The sequence below is a fragment of the Varanus komodoensis genome, unplaced genomic scaffold, assembly GCF_004798865.1.
Source record: "Varanus komodoensis strain SLA01 unplaced genomic scaffold, ASM479886v1 scaffold370, whole genome shotgun sequence".
NCBI classification, from domain to species: domain Eukaryota; kingdom Metazoa; phylum Chordata; class Lepidosauria; order Squamata; family Varanidae; genus Varanus; species Varanus komodoensis.
Genome location: NW_025335890.1, coordinates 24,618 through 45,851, shown reverse-complemented (window position 1 = coordinate 45,851; position 21,234 = coordinate 24,618). Strand labels below are relative to the sequence as shown.

At 46.9% G+C, this 21,234-nt stretch overlaps 1 protein-coding gene across 1 annotated transcript in view; it reads right to left on the bottom strand.

Moving 5' to 3' along the window:
• Window positions 1-288: 288 nt before the first annotated feature.
• The window catches only part of LOC123028526 (cilia- and flagella-associated protein 91-like), a 32,782-nt gene continuing 11,836 nt past the window's right edge, over window positions 289-21,234 (bottom strand). The window contains exons 7-11 of the mRNA XM_044440417.1: window positions 17,401-17,547; window positions 16,221-16,442; window positions 13,009-13,157; window positions 12,192-12,283; window positions 289-1,298 (exon numbers count right to left, since the gene is read on the bottom strand). Of these exons, the coding sequence (XP_044296352.1) occupies window positions 1,024-1,298; window positions 12,192-12,283; window positions 13,009-13,157; window positions 16,221-16,442; window positions 17,401-17,547 (885 nt within the window). The 3' untranslated portion in view covers window positions 289-1,023. The remainder of the gene's footprint in view (window positions 1,299-12,191; window positions 12,284-13,008; window positions 13,158-16,220; window positions 16,443-17,400; window positions 17,548-21,234) is intronic.

Below are 21,234 nucleotides of genomic sequence, written 5' to 3'. Positions count from 1 at the left end.
TTGAGGGCTTTGAATTGTGGTGCTGGAGAAGACTCTTGCGAGTCCCTTGGACTGCAAGGCGATCAAACCGGTCCTAGAGGAGATCAACCCTGACTGCTCTTTAGAAGACCAGATACTGAAGATGAAACTCAAATACTATGGCCACCTAATGAGAAGGAAGGACTCCCTAGAGAAGAGTCTAATGCTGGGAACAACAGATGGCAAAAGAAGAAGGGGATGGCAGAGAATGAGGTGACTAGATGGAGTCACTGAGGCAGTTTGTGTGAGCTTAGGTGGACTCCGAGAGATGGTGGAGGACAGGAAGGCCTGAAGGAATGTTGTCCATGGGGTCACAATGGGTCGGACACAACTTCGCAACTAACAACAACTAAACTACCAGTAACCAAAGCACAACATTTAAGTCACCCATCCAGGTTTCAACCAGGCCCAACCCTGCTTAGCTTCCAAGATTAGGCAGGATCAGACACTTCAGAGTGTACAGAAGATATAACAATGAAGAATCTAGGAACTACAGTCCAGTAGGAACTACTAGTGATATCAGTCTCCTGGAAAATTCTGGAGCAGATTATCAAGCCATTGGTCTGCTGGGGATGCTTTTAAGTTGGAGTTTTGTGTTAAGCAGGGGGTTGAACCCAATAGCTTTACTGTCCCATTCCTCTCCCCCAAATCCATATAAGTGTCAGGTCTTCTGACCATCCCGCCTCCCCAAAAGCCTCCTCTCTAGTGACTGAGATCAAAACAACCAAACCGTCACTAAAGCAAACAGCAAGGCAAAGCTGGAGACACCCTGCTGAGGGTCACCAGTTGCAAAGAAAGAGAGATTGGTAGAATGAGAGGGGAGATGGAGATACACAATTAACTGGGAGCCCTTAGGTTTGGCAGTGAAGATGATTTCCTAAGTGCCAAATGTGGTTGCTTTCAAAACTGAGGATCACTCAGCATTTCAATGCCATGCATCTGTTTTCATCATCTTTACTTGGGTGGGATATACTACTTAGTGAGGATCATAGTTCTAAACATACCTTATTTCTTTTTGCTCTCCTCATTGAGTGGAGGCCCGGAAGATTCAGCATGATAGCTTTCTTCAAGTGACATTTCAGGCTGGATTTGATTATCCGGAACCTCAAGAGCTTCTTGTTTTGCAGCTGTTGCAGAAAAACCTGAATATTGTGTTAGAGGAAACTCTGCACCCAGTGCCTGCTGAAGCTCCGTGGAAAAGAGCTGTCTTACTGCTGTCTCTGTATTCCCATGGATGATCTGATGAGCTGCATTAATGTGTTTTCTCTGGGACTGCCTCACTGTGTAGAAGAGAGAAAGAAAGACAGTTCTGAAGGAGTCAGCAATGAAAACAGTTTGGGTTCTCTCTTCTGATTCCCTTTACTCAACCTGCCTCACCACCCCACATCTATGAAATTCACAAATCACTCTTGTTGAGTGCACGGTCTGTGTTAAAGGTGAGTTATACCACCTGTTTGAATGAAAGGTCATTTAACAGTAGAAGTCATCAGATGAACTGAGTTGAACTGAAGACAGTACTGGAGCCTTGTGGGCAGGGACAGGGAGCACACAAGAGAGGAAATGGATGGAAGAAGAGGTGGCAAGCCCTGACAATTGAGGGGGATGAGGCAGCAGTCACAACCCCCTTTAGAGAGAGTTAAAGTAATGGATGTGGGCTTGGTGCCTTTCCCAGGTGGAGTATGCAGTGAGCTAAGGACTTAATGCCATTGGATAGGGTTAAAAAAATCTCTGAAGTAACAGAGTTGTTGACACAACTAAAGAGCAATCCAGTTAACACATCTTCAGCTTTAAGAAAGCGACTTAATGTCTTTTTAATTCATGGTCTCTGTGCAGTCAAACACCACCCGTGCAACACCGCCGCCGCTGCAGACCACGGACCCGACCCGCCTGCTGACACCGCCGCTGTCCCGAAGGATGGACAATGGCCACCGCGGGACCGGGAACCAGGATGCTGCCAACCTGTGGGCCCTCCACTCTGCCGGCGAGTGCTCCGCGAGCCCTTCTCCTGCCCCTCCCCGCCCAGTGTGGGTGGCAGCTGCGCCGGATTGGGGGCTGGGCGTGGGGAGGGGCTGTGGCATTAGCTCGCCAGCCGCGGCCGGGCCGTGGGCCAAAGGGCGACAGCCTAAGGGCGTTGACACCATTAGGGACCGTGCGGGGCCGTGCAGGGGCTGGGCTGGCCATAGACTCTGTGTCCTCACTATTAATTTGGCTGCTATGTTTTGCACAAGGTGTAGTTTCTAAACTTCAAGGTAGTGCCACGTAGGTTTAAAAATAAACTGGACTACTGAAATCAAAATATTCCTGTCCAGATAGGGATATAGCTGGGTCACCAGTCAAAGCTAGTAGGAGGCACTCTGTGCCACCAAGGCCACCTGAGCTTCCAAGTAATAATGATGACTCCACGAAACCCTTAAGAATCTTGTACCTTTGATGGGATTTCTTGCCTGACTAGGATAGACCCTAAAATTAAAGGGGATTAGAGTGCTGCATGCTCAAAGATGAATCAGTGCTAGAACGTGTCTGTATTTATGATGTAGGTTGGGTGATCTCCCATTTTAGAAGCTGTCATGCAGTTTTTACTCCATAATAAGGATATTGTTAGTTGTCTCACAAAACAATCCTTTGTTAATGAAATTGAGGTCCTCAATATTTTTTGCATTCTGAGTCAGTGTTGTGGATTCTAATTGTGTTGTGGCTTCATTGCTAATAGGATACAATGCCCCAGCAAAATCCAAGCTGCTATGGATTTGGAGCTGCAGAAGGATTTGAGACTAACAAAACATCAATATGTCTGACATCAAGGAGGGTTAGGGTATTGTAATTCCATGTCTTAGGAAGGCAGTAGTGTGGCATTTAGCAAGTTTAATCTGTCATTTACTCTAGGAGGCAAAAACTAAGACTCGGTTAGAAACATAGAAACAGCACAAATCAGAAGGGGCCTCCCAGGCCATCTAGTCCAACCCCTGGCTCCAGCTGGCTCCATAACATGCCTACCATATGCATGCCCAGTCTATCCTTGAGCACCCTCACTAGGGGCTTCAACCACCTCCCATGGAAGCCCATTCCATATCCTTGGGGTCCTAACTGTCAGGAAGTACTTCCTGGCATCCAAATTGAACATTGGTTCTCTGAGCTTGGCTCCACTGGGGCATGTCCTGCCCTCCTCTGCAGGGGAGAACAAGGCTCTACCCACCTCCATGTGACACCCCCTCACATACCTCTATGACACCAACAGATCCCCTCAGAGTCTCCTCTTCTCCAGGCTGAAAAGACCCAGTTCCCTCAGTCTCACCTCATACGGCATTCCCTGCAACACGGCTCCCATCCTTGTGGGAGCTGCACTGACTCTAACCTGGCTATATCCTTCGTGTAATGTGGAGCCAGAACTGAACACAGTACTCCAGTTGTGCACACACCAGAGTCATATAGAGTGGTAGTAATACCGCTCTTGATCTAGAAGCCAAGTTTCTGGCTATACATCCAAGGTTGGCGTTCACCCTCTTGACCACCCTGTCACACTGCTGACTCATGTTTAGCCTACAGTCAACCAGTACCCCAAGATCCTTTTTACAAGTGCTGCTCTCCAGTCACTTGTCCCTAACTTGTACTTATGACACCCATTCCTATGCCCCAGATGCAAAACCTTGCACTTAACCACATTGAACATCACCCTGCTGTCCCCTGCCCGCTTCCATAGTCTGTCCAGATCCTTCTAGATCTGGGGTACCTGCTCCTCAGTTGTGGCCACTGCCATTTTAGTATCGTCACTGGTCTCAGGACAAAGCTCTGGGGGATCCCACTCATCACTGGCTGCCATCCTGATGATTCCCCACTAATAGTTACCCTCTGCTTTCAGTTTGTCAACCATGCTCTAATCCATTGGACAGTGCATTGGTCTATGCCAAAACTCCTCAATTTCTCAACCAGGATATCATGCAGCACTTTGTCCCTTGCTGAAATCCAGGTAAACCACATCCACTGCATCCCCTCCATCTAGGCACCTTGAAACCTTGTCATAGAATTCCACAAGGTTTGTCTGGCAGGACCTTTTTTGTGGAAGCCATGTTGTGTGGCCACTAACCTCCCTTCTCTGTCTAGGGTTACTAGATCTCTTGCTATTATGAACCCTTCCATTCTTTCCTACAATGGACATAAGCCTAATCTGTCTGTAATTCCCTATGTCCCTTCTACTATTGGGACCACTGACGCCACCCTCCAGTCCTCTGGAACTTCACCTGTTCTGCACAAGGCCTCAAAAATGGAGGCCAGCAGGTCTCCACACACACTGGTTTGCACTCTAAGATACTCAGAGTACCTTTCTCAGTATTTTTACCATCCATGGTATGATGACTTGCAGAAAAAGGCACTGTAATTATGAAATGTTCTTCCCAAAATGATGCTGTTTTGGCACTAAGCTAAGACTTTTTCTCCTTGAGGTCTTTTAATTCAGTCTGATTACTTTTATCAAGACTGAGTGTCATGACTTCGTGCTACTTCTAGTGATGTTACATTTAATTTGTATGTTTTACATTTATTTTAGTGCACTTTAAAATGGGAATGTTCTTGGAGGGCAGGGTATAAATTCCTCAAATGAATAAATAAAATAGATTCTTCAACAAGAAATTAAAGCGTAAGTCCACCATATACTCACATTACTTCATTCAATGATAAGGGACCTATTACTGTTACCTAAAAATGGTGGCCCCATCACCTAGCTTAGCCTAGAAACAGAAGTCAGCTGCATCAGCAGCTTACATCATGGCTCTAAAAAAGCCTGAAAGAACACATCGAAGGACTATGTCCAAAATGCTTATGCTCTGTAGTGGTAAGAGCTTGTTTGTCCAGTTTAAGAGACAAACAGGATGAGATGCAGGTTGCTTACCTGCAACTGTCATTTGTTGAGTGGTCATCTGTGCATTCACACATATGGGCTTTGCCATGGAGTGCAAGGCCAGGATTGGAGAGAAACTTCCATAGCTCACCTCATGAGGTGGAAGCCCCCCTTCTGTATCTTAGAATAAGAAGGGGGACCCCTCCCACTGCCTCAGTTGCCTTGGAGACTGCATCGTCTTCAGACATCTGAAGGCAGAGGTACTGGTACCCTCTGTAACCCAAGCCCCATGTAGTGGTGGGGGGAGAGGTGTGGCAGTCTGATGGCAGCCAGCTGGGCAGAGGGTGGGTTGTGTGAATGCATGGATGACCACTCAAAGAATGAGAGTTACAGGTAAGCAGCCTGCTTTTTTTGTCATGGTCTCTGTGCAACACCCATGCAGGCGATTAGCAAGTTCATCCTTTGTGGATTGTGGGACTTTCATCATCACAGGACAGCTGAGAGGACTGCCCAGCCAAAGGCACAGTCCTGTCTCATGCAGATGTCAAGCCTGTCGTGCCAGAAGGTCGACAGTATGGACCACGTAGCAGCTTTGCTGAGGAGAACTGGGAGAGCAGTAGAGGTGTGAATGTGAAAGGTGCATGAGTGCATGCATGAAGATCGAGTCCTGCCATCTTGTATGCCAGGAAGATGGTGCTGGAGACCCACTTGGAGTCTCTGGGGCGAGACGGGGCCCCCTTTGCTCTGGCTGCCGAAGCAGACGAAGAGGCAGTTTGCGTGCTGGAGCTGTTCTGTGCCGACTTGTAGAAAGCAAGGACCCCAAGGACATTTGGCAGGTGCAGCGAGGCCTTGATGGGGGTTCAGGAAGAAAGCTGGGAGGAGTCCGGATTGATGTGGAAGGAGGAAGTGACCTTGGGTCTAAATTGTGGGTCCTGGCAGAGGACCTCCTTTGTCCTTGTAAACATTGAGGTAGGGGGATATTGATCCATACAGTGGACAAATCAGTGATGTGGCAGGTGCAGATGAACGAGACAAGAAAGGCCATATTCCATGACAGGAGGCACATGTCAGTTGTCATCATGGGTTCAAAGAGCCACTTCGTGAAGGCCCGCAGAACAAACAAGAGGCTCCATGATGGTGTGCATTGGTGAACTGGTAGAGCAATGTTCTGGAGGCCACAGAGGAACCTGTGTGCCACGGGGTGTGCAAAAACTGAACATACTTGGATGGGGAGTGAAAGTGTGAAACAGTGGTCAAGCAGACCCTGAGGGAGGTCCCTTGCTGCCTTGAGCTAGTATCTGGGCAGATTTTCAGCCTCTACATGGAATAGATGTACAGCATCACATAGTTCAGCTGGTAGATGCTGTGCCATGGACCCCATCATTTCCCAGAGGAAGAGATGGTATCTGGCCATGGCTGCCTCATGCTTGGACATGTGGAGCCCTATCGAGGATGCTGCATAGACCCTTCAAGCGAGGCCATCGAGATGCCATCCCTCTCTGTCCACTGGTGCGGTATGCTCTCACTGGGAGGTCCCCTGCATTGACTCAACGGTCATAGAGCTGGGCCTATGGTGCTGATTGAGGAAAGTGATTTGAGGAAAGTGGACTCAATTCACCATGAGGTGGTCAGTGCTGATGCAGGGGACTTCCAGGACTGCTGTGCAGTGTGCAGCAGGGTTGGAAGAAATGGGATGGAGATGGGAGCAGGGTGCTCTGAAGTCAGGGCACTGAAGACTGGGTCAGCTGCTGGCTCTGCCAGTTGGCCAAGGTCATCAGCCATGCAGAGGACTAGGGCAGTGAAACATCTCCTTCCCTCCACAGGTGAATGCTGGTTCTGTTCCTGGGCCAGGGCATCAGGGGAGCATGGTGAGAGAGCAGGGAAGAGAGAGTGAGACAAGTTGGGAGAATAACTCTAACCTGACTTGGAGGAAGAGGATCAGTGACAGCTGTATGGCGATGGCCTTTTCCCAGGGATCAATGAACAGTGCAACAGCGCCTGGAGCAGGCTGTGAGAGCAGTGACTGTGCTTGCTGGGGCCATGGTCCCGTGGGGCTGCGCAGACTCTCTCTGGCTCTGCACACTGTCTGTGGTGGTTGCTGGTGCTGCTGTGCTCACAGGGGTGATGGACAGGGCTGGCGTCAGAGTCGGAGTTCTCCTAGCAATGATAAGGGCATATTTGGCCCTTAGAAGGGGCTGGGTCACCATGGATGACCTCATGCTGCTGGTGTGCTCTCCAGTAGCACTCCATGGTGACATCATGGAGGGTGGCATCAGCGCATTTTTGCTGCCAGGGAGAGTCATGCATGTGTGGGCAGGATTAAGCACCTGGCTGGGCTGGAGATTGATGCTGGTGGTGACTGGCGTCTGCCTGTGGGCAGGGCAAGGCAGGGCCAGTGAGATTGCGGCAGTGTCCAGAGCAGCAGTGGTGGGCGCCAGCGCGCTGTCTGGTGTGGCTGGGGCCAAAGGGAGGTCATCACTGGAGGATTCCAAGTGCTTGGAAGAATCCATCAGGTAGGTTAAGGTGGGGGACCATGGAGAGTCATGGTTGCACTGCAGGAGGGGAGAGCAGGGTGAACCCCAGTGTCCCATAGATGTGCACTTTCCAGCCATTGTTAGCATAAGCAGGCTGGGTGGCAGTTAAGCAGGTTGCTTACCTGTAACTGATATTCTTTGAGTGGCCATCTGTGCATTCACACATATGGGTGCTGCGCCTGCGCAGTGCCTAGGTCGGAAGATTAGAAAGCTAACGGTTTTTGGTGGGAAACTCCGCTCCCCTCCCCCTCCATAGTATAGAGTGGAGTGTCCGCCATTTTACTCAGTCTTGAAGACCAAACGTTCGCCCCCTTAAGGCTGAAGATGATATCACAATAGCATCATCAGTATGCTAAATATTTAAGTATGGTACCGATGAAGAACATTTCCACTCACCAACACTGAGCAGGGCCGGTGGGTGGGTTGTGTAAATGCAGAGATGGCCACTCGAAGAACATCAGTTACAGGTAAGCAACCTGCTTTTCTTCGTCGTGGCCTCTGTGCATCACACATATGGGTGATTAGCAAGCTTACCAGACTCGGAGGAGGGAGGTGTCATCAACGAAGAATAGTGGAGAGAACTGCTCTACCAAAGGAGCAATCTTGTCTGGCACACACATCAAGCCGATAATGCTTGGCGAAAGTGCATGGAGCAGCCCAGGTTGCAGCTTATTATAGTCAGAATATTTAACGAAGAGTCTATTAGAGCTCCTGAAGGATTCCATGCGAGATCTGTAAAAGGCTAAGCAGCATCGAACATCGAGAGTGTGAAGAGACCTTTCAATCGGATTCAATGGTGATGGGAAGAATGCAAGTAAGATAATCTCCTGATTCATATGAAACGATGTAGCCACCTTAGATAGGAACGTTGAATCCACTCGAAGAACAACCTTTTCTTTATGAAAATTCAAGTACAGTGGATCTATTCAAAGAGCACAAAGTTCACTAACTCTTCGGGCTGAAGTGACGGCTACAAGGAAAGCAGTCTTCCAAGATACTAGGCGTAAATCAGCAGTCGCCAAAGGTTCAAATAGGGGCCTTGTAAGCGCTTGGAGTACTACGGAAAGGCTCCATGTTGGCATAACAGGATGAATGGACGGGTGAAGGCTCTGTAGTCCCTTGAGAAAACACCGAACCATAGGTTGGGAGAAAACAGATGAGCCCTGTACATTACCATGGTAATGTGAAATGGCAGCAGCGTAAACCTTTATAGATGACGGTTTAAGTCCCAAACGGTGCAATTCAAAGAGAAATTGTAAAATGTTCTCAATAGAGACCAATCCCGGAGAAAAAGAATGGCACTCGGCAAAAGATGAGAATCTTCTCCATTTCGCCACGTAAGACCGACGTGTGGACGGCCTCAGAGCAGATTCGAGAATCACTTGAATATCTGAATCTAAAGCTATCGGTCCCGAAGTGATCCCTGTCGAGTCCAAGGGAGACGTTGGTTGTACAGTTCGTCGAGCCAGGTTTTCCGATGCTTGAGATGTCGTTGGTATCGAGTCAGCAGCAATATTCATCTGATGCGCCAGGCAGTCAGCTTCAAGGAGGTTAGGTCTGGGTGTCGGATCGCTCCATTCTGCTGTGTTAACAAATGAGGAAGTGCTGGGAGCCAAAGAAATACACCTCTGGACAGTTGAAGGAGAGTGGTAAACCAAGGTTGTCTCAGCTACCACGGAGTTACTAATATCCCTGTGGCATTGTCTTGCACTATTTTCGATAGGACCCTCATTAGAAGAGGGATTGGAGGAAAAGCATAGAAAGTCATATTGTTCCATGGGATCATGAGGGCATCCCATCGATCCCAATCTGATACCCACTCTCGAACAATACAGTTCGCATACTCTGTTGTCTCGGGTAGCGAACAAGTCCATGTCTGGGTATCCCCATAGATGGAAGAGGTGTTTGCAAAGTCATCTGTCCAACTCCCACTCGTGGGTCGTTGACATCTGTCTGCTCAGCGTATCCGCTTCTACGTTGTCAGTTCCCGCCAAGTGAACCGCCAATAGTATTATGTCCCTTGGGATACACCAATCCCAAACTTCCATCGATAGACGAGCTAGAGTCAGTGACCTTGCCCTGCCCTGCTTGTTGATGTAAAAAACAGCAGCGATGTTGTCGGATGCAATTTGGTCAACTTGATGCCGAAGTACAGTCTCGAAAGATTTGAGAGCGCTGAAAATCGCCAAGAGCTTGAGGAAGTTGATATGCTTCGTCGCTTCCTGTCAGTTCCAAGGCCCTTGGACATGAAGTCCTGCACATGCTGCACCCCACCCAACGAGAGACGCATCGGTGTACAAGGTTACTGTTGCTTGAGGTGGTCGGAACGGAACACCAATAGACAAGTTGTCCAGAATAGTCCACCAAGTCATGGTATGCAGGATTGACCACCACTGAGTTCGGTTTCGGGTGACCAAGTAGGAATGGGATGTCTTCCTCTCGAACCCAGTACATGGCTTCATACCGACGAGACGTGGCCTGTGGTTGAGCCGGTTGGTCCCACGGCTGGACCATCACTTGGCGGAGTGTGGTGATTAATGGCAGAGCTATGGCTGCAGACTGCTCTCCCCTGACGATGTCGTAAAAACGATCGGTGCTGGGACTGGGGCGATGATGGGCCTCGAACTCCAGTGACTGAACGAGGTGGGATATGAGCTCCGCGAACGTGACATGCGGCTCGTCAGGGGATCCAGGGCCCTGGGAGGCAATAACCACATCAGGAGACGTGGAATCCACCTCCGACTCATCCGAGTCTTCAGGATAGTGGTACCGGTCGCTAGAAGAGGAGGTTTCCAAAGCTGTTGGTCGTCCTCACTCTGAACGCCTTGATGTAGATGGAGCCCCCCTTGGGACCGATGGTGACTGACCGTCCCGTGGGTAACCAAATGGATGGTATTCAACCCAGCCAGTGAAACCACCATAGCCAGGCATCGGCCAATCCTCATCTCGGCTCTCAGACGAATGACCTCGGTGTCTGGGTGGTAATGGCTAATTGCAGGTGGCTCGGCTGCGGGCATCGGGGTTGGAGAGCGTTCCCTTGGTGGGGAGTCTCTGATCTCTCCATCGGAAATGGACTCCCTAAGCGGTTCCTCTGGTTGCCGAGGAGATGCACTCTCAGGCCCAACAGTCTGCCTGGGGGATCCCGGTGGAGTCACCTGCATTGCAGACTGCAGGGCCGGTCCCGAGGGAGTCGGTCCTGTAGCGGCGGTCGGTACTGAAAACCCTGATGAACCCGAACCCTGGTGTTTGGGGTGGTCGGGCTTCTTGCCCTTACAGGAGGGCTTGTCCACCTTTTCCTTCCTCGGCTTCTTGTGAGCAGAGGGCTTATCTGAGCCAGTATGTTTACGCTTCTCCCATTTCTTGGCTGGGGGAGAAGGTAACTGCTGGGCCTCCATCGAAGTGGCACCTTCATCTGAAGGATGCTGCGGAGGAGCGGTAGAAGCCGAAGCAGGGCGCTTTGAAGGCACAGCAATGGTGGAGGCAGAGCATTGAGAGGGTGCAGCTGAAGAGGAGCCAGGCCTTAAGACCAATTGGTCAGATTGCATCAAGGCCTGGTCCCAGAGGAGCTTGCGGAGATGATTCTCCCTGTTCTTTTTAGCCTGCTTGGTAAAGGCCAAGCAATGGCTGCATTTATCAGTTCTATGCCCCTTGCCGAGGCAGAGAAGGCATAGGTCGTGCGGGTCTGCTGGGGACATTTTGGATCCGCACTCAATACATTTGCGGAATGCTGCTCGCTGCGCCATCGCAGAAAAGAAGACAGTGCAGAGGGTAAGATAATATTTTTGGTTTTTTTTTTTTTTTAAGATAGGAACGAAAGGTTTGAGAAACGGGCAAGAGAAAAACTTGGAGTATAAAAGATAGAGAAGAGATATATGAAAACTGTGAGAACAAGCAGTGAACACGAGGATCTACGTGAGAGATGAACAGGCACGAGGCACTGTGAACGGTGGTCACAAAGACTGAGTAAAATGGCGGACACTCCGCTCTATTTATACTATGGAGAGGGAGGGGAGCGGAGTTTCCAGCCAAAAACTGTTAGCTTTCTAATCTTCCGGCCCAGGCTCTGCACAAGCGCAGCACCCATAAGTGTGATGCAAAGAGGCCACGACGAAGAACATGCAGAGAGACAGAAGTGCAGCGTCTGGGGGTCATGGGAGTGGTCGATGGTGGCAATTGAGAGTCACGTGCAGGAGAGGAGCCTCTGAACTGGGTGGAAGTGCATGGTCTTGGGGAGTCTACAGAAGCTAGAAGCTGATCTGATCAGGTGATGCAGCAATGAGAGCAGCTGGAAAGAAATGGGGGGCCCATTTGTGGGGTCCCCCCTTCATATCCTAAGACCTAGAAGGGATGGTGGGAGCTCCCACCCACTTTGTGATGCTGAGCTATGAAGGTTTCTCTCCGATCCAGGCCTTGCCCTGCATGGCAAAGCCCACATATATGATGCACAGAGACCATGATGAAGAAGTAATCTCATCAGTCCTACTAGTGCTTGGGGCTGCATCCCATGTCATATAAACAACTGAATGTCCCCTTCCCCCCCTCCAACAGCATGCCCCAATCCTCTGCATCAGACGTACAAGCTGCAGTGGGGAATGTTCCACCAGAATAACCATTCCACCAGTGGGTGAATACCACATTCAGTCTTACTTTGGGTAAGACCTCATAAAAGAATTAGCAAATATTTATTATTTTAGCCTGTCAAAATTGAACTCAATTTATTCAGTAGAAAAAGTTGGCTGGATGCTGGAGTCAGGGATTAAGAATGCAAAGTTGTCTGCAGAGGCAAACAAGGTGTCCACATTTCTTACCTTTCTCCTTAATGGCCATTTTCCGCACTTCAGGAATCAAGAAGCTATAAACTAGCTCTGCCACTATCTCTTCAGACTGCAGGTGACTTCGCCTGCAGAGCAGATAATGCATATTAAGAAGTTACTTCTTGGTCTTTTTCTTCACTTCCCCTCTCCCTATCCCAGTTCCTCAGTTCTTTCTGTTACACATCTAGAGCTATTTCTGAAAAAACGGTATTATTTGCACATAAGGTGAACCGTGAGAGAGCGTCATATCATTGGGGTGGGGGAGGGTCTCAATGCACCCATTACAATATGATGACATCTCATCTCCATCAACAGGATGCAAAGTGAGCTTGCTGCAGGGGAATAACAGGACCTGCATTTGCTGCTTTAAATCAGATGAGATATATAACACACTGATGGTGTTACAATCTTTAAAGTTTACATCTGCTTGAATGCAACAAACGTCTTAAAAGTTTACTAAATGGTACAGGCAATCTGTGCGGAGCACAGAGGTGTGTTCCTCATCATCAACCCAATACATCTTCAACAGCTGCTTTCTAGGTTAGCTGGACCTTTCAAATCCATTTTTTAAAACATCAGTACCTCTGTGTCATGAAGTTTCATATTTCAAAGAGATAGCTGAGCTGACTGCAATAAAATCAATAATGTCTTGTGGCACCTTAAAGAACAGATATATAAAAACTTGTGTGAACTAGAATTGCTCATGTCATTAGATGAAACTGAGAAAGTGGGCTCTATGAAATAAATTGATCAGTCTTTAAAGTGCCACAAGTTGTCTTGTGTATATTGCTGTTCCCTTGAGAACACATACCGTGCTTCCATTTCATAAGCAACATTGTTGACTTGCACAGCCAGACTCTGAATCTCTTCTCTTGCTTGATCTTCAGCTGCAGTCTCCATGCTGCTCAAGATGATATCTTCTAAATAAGAATCAACTGTACTCTGGTGTATCTGAACAACCTAGGAAAATTTTTGTATCAATTCAGATGCTGAGCTTCTTCTACTGAAATAAAGGCAGTTATCTCATTAGCCATTTATACCATGGAAGCCTCCATACTAGCCCTTTTCTCTGGAATCATCCTTTCTTCAGTTGCATTTTATAGCACATATGGATGCTGTTCTTTCCAGATTATAGATATCTACTTTTGTGTGTGGTCCCCTTCAGAATTCATTTAGATCTGATCTGAGGTGACTTTGTTTGAAAAAATAATACAACGCAAATGCAACTCCAGCCTGTCCAGTGTAGACAAGCAAATTGCTACTAAGGCTTTTCACAGCTCCTATACCTTAAAATGTAACACATCCTCATCACTGGTTTAGCCTGTTATATTCCTTTGGAAGCTGTCTAGCAAAACACTGAGCAATTTCACCTTGAATAGCCTCTCTGTGAATTGCATTCTATAAAGCTGTCCAGAGAAACCTCAGATTATGGGGCATCATAGAAATAAAATGAAATAAAATAAATTGCCTGCTGTTTTTTCATGTGTGTGTGTATGTGTGAGTGTGAGAGCTACTGTTCACCCCAACTGGTACTGACACGTTAGACAATAGTTTCGCATGTCTACATCCATCCACCAGCACCAATGTGGGCCTGCCAGGTCGGTTGTGTGAATGCACAGATGACCACTTGAAGAACAACAGTTACAGGTAAGCAACCTGCCTTTCTTTGTTGGTCTCTGTGCATCACACATATGGGTGATCAGCAAGCTTACCATACCAAGAGGTGGGATGGTGTTGTTATTGCAGGACGGCTGAGAGGACAGCAGATATGGATGGCTGTGAGTTGTTTTTTCTAAACTAAAACCTCAGTATTCAGGTTTTATTGCAGTGTTGGCACTTTGTGATAAATAAGTGGGTTTTGGGTTGCAGTATGGGCACTCAGTCTCTAAAAGGTTCCCCATCACTGCCCTAGGGAATCCTCTCCTATCCCTGCTCTGGAGCAGTATAAGTTGCAAATCCTGTTCTGCTGAGTAGTGAAGAGATCTACTTTGGGTGTTCCCCATTGGTTGAACAATTGTTGGCAGATTCTCTGGTTGACCTCCCACTCATGAGTTGTAGACATGTAGTGGCTTAAGGAGTCCGCTTCTGTATTCTCAGTACCAGCCAGATGACCTGTCTGAATATACACCCTGTGATCAATGCACCAATCCTGGAGACGCAGTGTGAGATGGTCTAAGGGAACTGACTGCGTTCCTCCCTGCTTGTTTAAACAGAAGACAGCTGACATGTTGTCTGATGCTATTTGTATGGTCCTGCCCATCAGGATGGTTTTGAATAACAAAGGGCTTTGAAAATCATTAACACTTCAAGGTAATTGATGTGCCACCTTCTTTTGTGCCCATGCCACATTCCTTGAGCTCGATAGGAAGTTTAATGAGCTCCCCATCTATTTCGAGATGTGCAGGTATAGAGCGCAATGGTTAGAACGGAATCACTTGAGTTAAGTTTGAATCGACCAGCCACCAGCATAGAGTCTGTAGAACTGAGCGTGGAGGCCTGAGTAGTTGGTATGGAGAATTGTGCTTGGGATGGTGAATGCGATTGAACCATAATTGTAATGGCCTTTCAAAGTCAGTGCTGTGGTGAGGCTGAATGGGAGTGTGTTGAATTCATATGCTTCCGTACTAACCAGAAACCTTAGAAAATGTCTATAGGTAGGGTAAATTCTTATATGGAAATAAGCATCCTTCAGGTCTAAAGATGCGAACCAATCCTCCTCTTGCCATAATGGTAGGATGCTTTGTAGTGTGGTCATCCTGAATTTTTTGGTCTTGATAAAACAGTTCACTCCATGCAGGTCTAAGATGGGATGCAGACCTCCATCCTTCTTTGGTATGGTGAAATATCCCAAGCAGAAACCATGTTGTCTCTCTGAGCAGTTTATCTTCCGGATTGCTTCTTTGCATATTAGTGTTTTGATTTCTTCTTGTAGAACTGGAGAGGGTGATGTATGATGGACCGCTCTGAGAGGAGGCAGAGTTTCAAATTCGATCTTATATCCATGTTCTATAATGGATAGAATCCACCGGTCAGATGTGATGGTTTCCCATATGGAGATATGATGTTTTAGTCGATCCCCAAATGAGAAGGGAAGAGTTATTGGAGGACTGAGTCACACTGCCCATCAATGTTGGCAATCGTCAGTATTGAGCCTTTTCTTGCTAGGCTGGTGTATTGATACGGTCTCTGGCTAAAGGACTGGTGTCCAGTGAGGTAGCTCTGTTGTGTAGGTAGAAAGGGGCGAGACTGGAATGTTGCTTCCATGACCACTTACAATTTTGCTCTCCAGTGGGTCCCAATCCCATGCAACTAGCTGTTAGTCGTACAAACTGCCATGGGTTAACGTGTTGTGCAAAGCCAGTTACAGAGGGGTTATCAAGGCATAGATGCTTGTAAATGATCTTTCGATCATGCAAACCAGTCCAATATAGAAATATCTTGGCCATGATGAAGGGCATTGTTAGTCCATCGTAATATTATATTACATGTTGTATACACTCTCAGTTTCAATGCTGCTATCAGCTAAATGTGGAAAAGCAATACCTCAGCAGTGCTAAAAGGCTCCAAAGTGGGAAAAATTACACAATCCCACCTATCATTGTTCCAGGGTTAATTTCTGATTTTTGTAGCTCAGCTGTCTGTAGTTTTAGTTTTATCTACAGGTGCATGCATTTGTGTGTGAAGCAAAGATCAGTTACCAGTTGTAAGCAGTAATTTCTAGCTAACAGGGTTTGACTTTATGTAAAAATACAGAAAGGATACTCTGCACATGTGTGCTAAGGGAAAAAGAAAATTCTGCATGCAAAGGAAAAACAAAACAAACAAACCAACCAACCAACCAAAAACAAAGTGTTCCTTTGTGGGTGAGACATACTCAGCCCTGCAGCAGTTTGGATCCCTCCCTCCCTCCCCACAGAAACCTGTTCTTCATAAATTCCAGGCTCGGACAGCCAGCTCCTTTTTTCTGTGAATGCATCTGGACAAGGTCCATTTGCAGTTTTGAGGCTGCTGCCCAACACATGCCTGTTTAAAGATCTCATCCTCTTCACGCCTGCGCCTCTCTTCCACCTGACGGCATCCACTCTCCTCTGCTTCCCGCATGCGACGTTGTCTTTCAGCTAACATAGCAAAAGCATGGATCTTTCGCTCTTCCTGTAGCCTAATTAGCTCTTTCGAGAGGAAATCCAGCATGTTTGCAAGTGCTCTCCCTTCCACCCGAGCCAAATGTTTTTCCATGAGAGACAACTAATGGGAATGCAAAAATATGCCATTTGTTATTCTGTTTATACTTTTTAAAAATCCTGACCTGAACCCATAATTTCTGTGTGCCTTTTTATGACCAGACTTCTCAAGATGTTTGGCATCATACAAAAATGAACAATGCTATACATTCACCAATGTATCACCATTCCATCATTTATCATTACCTGTCTTTTGCAGGGATCTGTCCACACATAGGACTCACCTTCAGTGTCCAACCTTGATGTGGGATTAAAAGACCATCCATGTCTCCTAGAATTCTGAGAACAGCTAGATTCTCCTGAAGCATGCTCCTAACACTGCACATCATGCTCGCTCGCTTGCCCCCCCCCCCACACACACACAACACAGAGTTTTCCAGAGCTTTCCCCAGCAGTGTTAATATAAAGCAACAAAATAAGAGGGACAAATGTCAAGTTCTGCATGTAGGAAAAGGGAACCAAATGTACAGTAACACAATGGATCAACAATACCACAAGTGAGAAATGGGAATTGTTGCAGATTACTGGCCGAATTTCAGAAAACAAAGAGATGCGGCTACAAAAAAGCCAATACTAGTCCGGGCTTCACTGAGCTGTATCACTTCCAAATCACGTGAGGTACTGGTTCCCACTCTGGACATCAAGAAAACCTTCTTGACTGCTAGAGCAGTACAGCAATGGAACCGATTAGTCCTGGGCTCTCCACATTAGAGGCAGGAAGACAGTCATCTGTCATGGATGCTTTAACTTGGATGCCTGCATTGAACAGGGGGTTCAATCCAAAGGTCTTACAGGCCCCTTCCAACTCTACTATTCCACCATTCTATGATTCTATACTGGGGAAGTTTACTCAGATGGCTAGAGCCCTCTTTCAGCTTCTGTTACACATGCTTTTGTAAAAAACAAGAATGGAAAGTTTTTAAATGTGGCAGCAGGGAATTTCTCACTGTTTACAGTCAAACCTTATGTTCATGCAAATCTCGCTGCCGCTGCAATGCCAATGTCACTTGCTTCTCAGCTTTCTTCAAAAGTTGCCCATCCTCCTGGAGTGCATGAGTGGTACGCAACTCTCGGATCAGCTCTAGTCGCTTTTCTTTCCCTTCAAACATCTGTTTTAAAAATTTTAAAAATCATAGGTAAATGGATGATGATCAAAATCACACTGAATGTAGTCTTCCACAAAACTTTAGTGTTACCTCTTCTAAAAATAATTTGAAAGCTTTTAAGACTTTATGATAACCATATATAAAGAACAACTGGCTATAAACCATAGAGGATATACAACAACAAAGTAACATGGGCCATAGAAGAGTTTAGATCTCCCTGTCTTCTTACAAGTAAGAGAAGCCTGGCCCCTCTGTTAGCTTATCCAGTTGATATTGCCTGTGGGAAATAAACAAAAAAGTATATCCTTGTGTGAAGATAAGAGATGTTCAAGTTCTATTCTCTGCAAAAGTACTTCTGCATTTTTAACCATAGGGTAATGCAAAGTCACCACAGTTTGGGCTGCTGAATCCCCTTGTTGTTCTTCTCCATTTATTTATTTCATTTTAAAACTGCCAAAGATCTCCAGGTGGCTTAATGAGTGTATATGAACTTCTATGTCTATATATGTATTTGACTAACCTAGAAATATTAGAATCTCACAGCAGTTAAAAGCTACCTGTGGTGCTGATGAGTTGTTGAACACAAGATGGAATAATCACCTAATCTTTAGTCATTCAGGCAAGGCTGGTACAGGTGATGATGGGGAGACCTATACTTGGCTAAGCTATTATTAGGGATTGTGGAATGCAATTCAAAAATAGCATTTGGAAAGGAAAACACAAGAAACAGAAAGTACAGTATCTACTTCAATCTTGGTACACCTAACGAAAGAACAATGGAAGAGAGAAGCAAGGTAACTTTTGGAACAGGAAACAAAACAAGGCAGGTTGCTTACCTGTAACTGTCACTCTTTGAGTGGTCATCTTTGCATTCACACATATGGGCTCTGCACCTGTATGGAGCATGTTGTCAGGAAGGTTTCATAGCTGTGAATGTTTTGGCAAGAACTCCTCCCCACCCCAGCTTTCGGTATGTATAGGAGGAGTTCCCACCTGTTCCCTCAGTTCACTTGAGACTGCCTTTGTTATCTCAGGACCAAGGGAGAAGCACTTTGACTGCGCCAATCTCAATATACGAAGGAAAGTTTAGAATATGACACCAAAGAGGGGACTGTGGTTGAGCTGTGTAAATATGGAGATGACCACTAAAAGAATGTCAGTTACAAGTAAACAACCTGCCTTTTTTCTTTGTGGTCTCTGTGCATTCACATGTGGCTGCTTTACAGAAATTCAGCAGGGGAATTCCAGCATGCAGCACAGTTGACTTGCCATCACTCATGTAGAGTGTGCTTTCAGTGGTATTGAGACTTAAAGAGTGGCTATGTCATAAGCCAGGGAAATTATCCTCACCTCCCAGGCTGCTAGCCAGGATAGATGGTGTCCTTTGTTGTTGACATCATAATGGATAAAAAGCTTGTGAGGGTGATGGAAGGATTAAGTAATGGACCAAAAGAATGTCAATGTTCTATGAATATCCAGCATACATAAACTACACTGGGTTGGATGGGCAAGAAAAACAGGCTGGTAAAACAAAGTCCTCGTTCAGATGAAAAGGAGTTACAACTCTGGGAGGGAGGGAGGGACCACTTTGTCTCTGTGAAAGTCAAATTATGGGAGATCCATCCATAGAACATTTAATTCACTGGAGCGTCGGGCTGATGTGATTGCCACCAGGAAAGCAAATTTCCAAAATAAGTGCACAGAGGTTGACTGTTGCCATGGGTTTAAACAGTTTTCTCAAAAGGGCCTAAAGGACAATGAAGAGACTCAAGTTTGGTGTTAAAGGTTGAGTTGCTGGAGAGGATGTTTCACAGGAATTGCTCTCACTCAAGGGGCAGAAAAAAACCCAATGAAACCTGGATCAATTCATGGAAGCATGAGATTGCTTCCAGGTAGACATAGACAGATGCTGTTTTAAGGCCCCACTGAAAGAGTGTTCAAGAACAGAAGGACTTGCTCAACCATGTACCAATGTGCATTGAAGCCTTCTCCTGATGCAAAAACAAAGAAAGGTTTCTATTTTCAATGTAAGACTCCCTTACATTGGTGAATGGTTTCAAAGCCATATCCAGTAATTCCTGTAGTCCTTCTAGACAGGTGGAATTTCTGTGCTCTAGTGAAGGATCTTCCATGTTGTTTGGCAAAGGGTGCTTATGTCTGGGCATAGAACTCTATCCTGATTCCAAGAGATTAGGTCTGGTTTCAGTGGGAGCTGGATGAAGGATTTCTTTATTTTCACATTTATAGGCTGCTGTATATCCCTTTAGAGCAGGGATACCGCTTACCTGGGGGCCGCTGGAAGTAGAGTCTGGGTGAGGCTGGGCCGCATCAAGTATTCCACCACCGCGGTGGTGGTGGGCCGCTCATCCCGTGTGGCTCCCGGAGGCCGGCCCGGGCCCCGCCGGCGCTTTGAAGGCCACAGGGCCCCTCCCCCGTGCCCCGCCCCTCCCGGCAATTGGCCCGCGGGCTGCGAGTTTGAGACCCCTGATTTAGGGGCTCTCTAAGTGGCTAACAACATTGTAAACAGGCCAACTGTACAATTATAAGTACAGGGGGAAGGAGAAAGGGAACCTGTAGGTAGCAGGTTGAGCCTTTATCATCAGCTGTTAAAGTCAGGTTTTGAAAAACCTTCAAAAGAGGACAGTTTTTGCCTGGTGCCAAAATGAAAATAGTGATGGCACCAGGCAGTCCATTTTAGGAATTCCGTTCCAAAGGTGGGGAACAGCCACTGAGCAGGCCTTTCTTCTAATTGGCATCCCTTTTACTTCCTTTAGGGATGGCTCTTTCAGAAGGACCTCATTTCCACATCTCAATGGGTGGGTAGAAGTATATGGGAAAAGGTGACCCTTCAGATAACCAGGTCTCAAGTTATTTAGGGCTTTGTATGTTAAAACAAGCACTGATTAGAAGGGAGGAGAGATGCATCACTTCACACTGGAAGACGCAGGCAAGCCCTCTTTGGTCTTCCAGCCAGTGTTCACAAAGGGGACCAATTTTCTCCCAAAGTTGGTATCTTAGAATTGTGGCCTGGTAGTTTGGCACTCAGATTCCCAGAGCCAAAGATGAATAGACGTGTCTCCCCATTATATCCAGGTGGTGTCTTTCTTTGTCCTCTGGCAGGGAATGACTTTCCCTGGGCCAACTCCACAGTGATGGATTTCACCTTCAGATGCTGGAAGAAGAAGGCCACATCTTCTGCACTCTACACATGTTCTTCAGCCATTTTGACCAACCAGCCATTGGTACCAACAATGATGGACCTTCCATGACTGCTGCACAGTTTGGAGAAGTGTTGGTAGAAATAGTATGGCCACCAGTGTTGATTCCTCTGAATAGACAGTGTCGAAGTCTGGATCAAACACCCTCTACCATCTGTAGTTTGGTAGCCAGCCTGAAAGACTTGGTCATCCTCTGCTTCTGCTCAGAGAAAAGGCCTATGACTACCAGTGAAGAGGTGGAGTCCTGGGCTCCCACAACTGTGCTCAGAGAGGAAGTACATGGGACCACCAATGAGTAGGAGGTAGAGGTGGATGCGTAGCCTTCAATGTCCAATGGAGGTGGCAGTCATGGTCTGGAGTGTATAGATGCAGGAGATCATGATCAGTGTCATGGCACAGCAGAGGAGCTGGCATGTTCCCTGAAGATCCATAGGCGTAGGCTTGGTGTTGTTGTAGGTATTGAAGGCTGTTG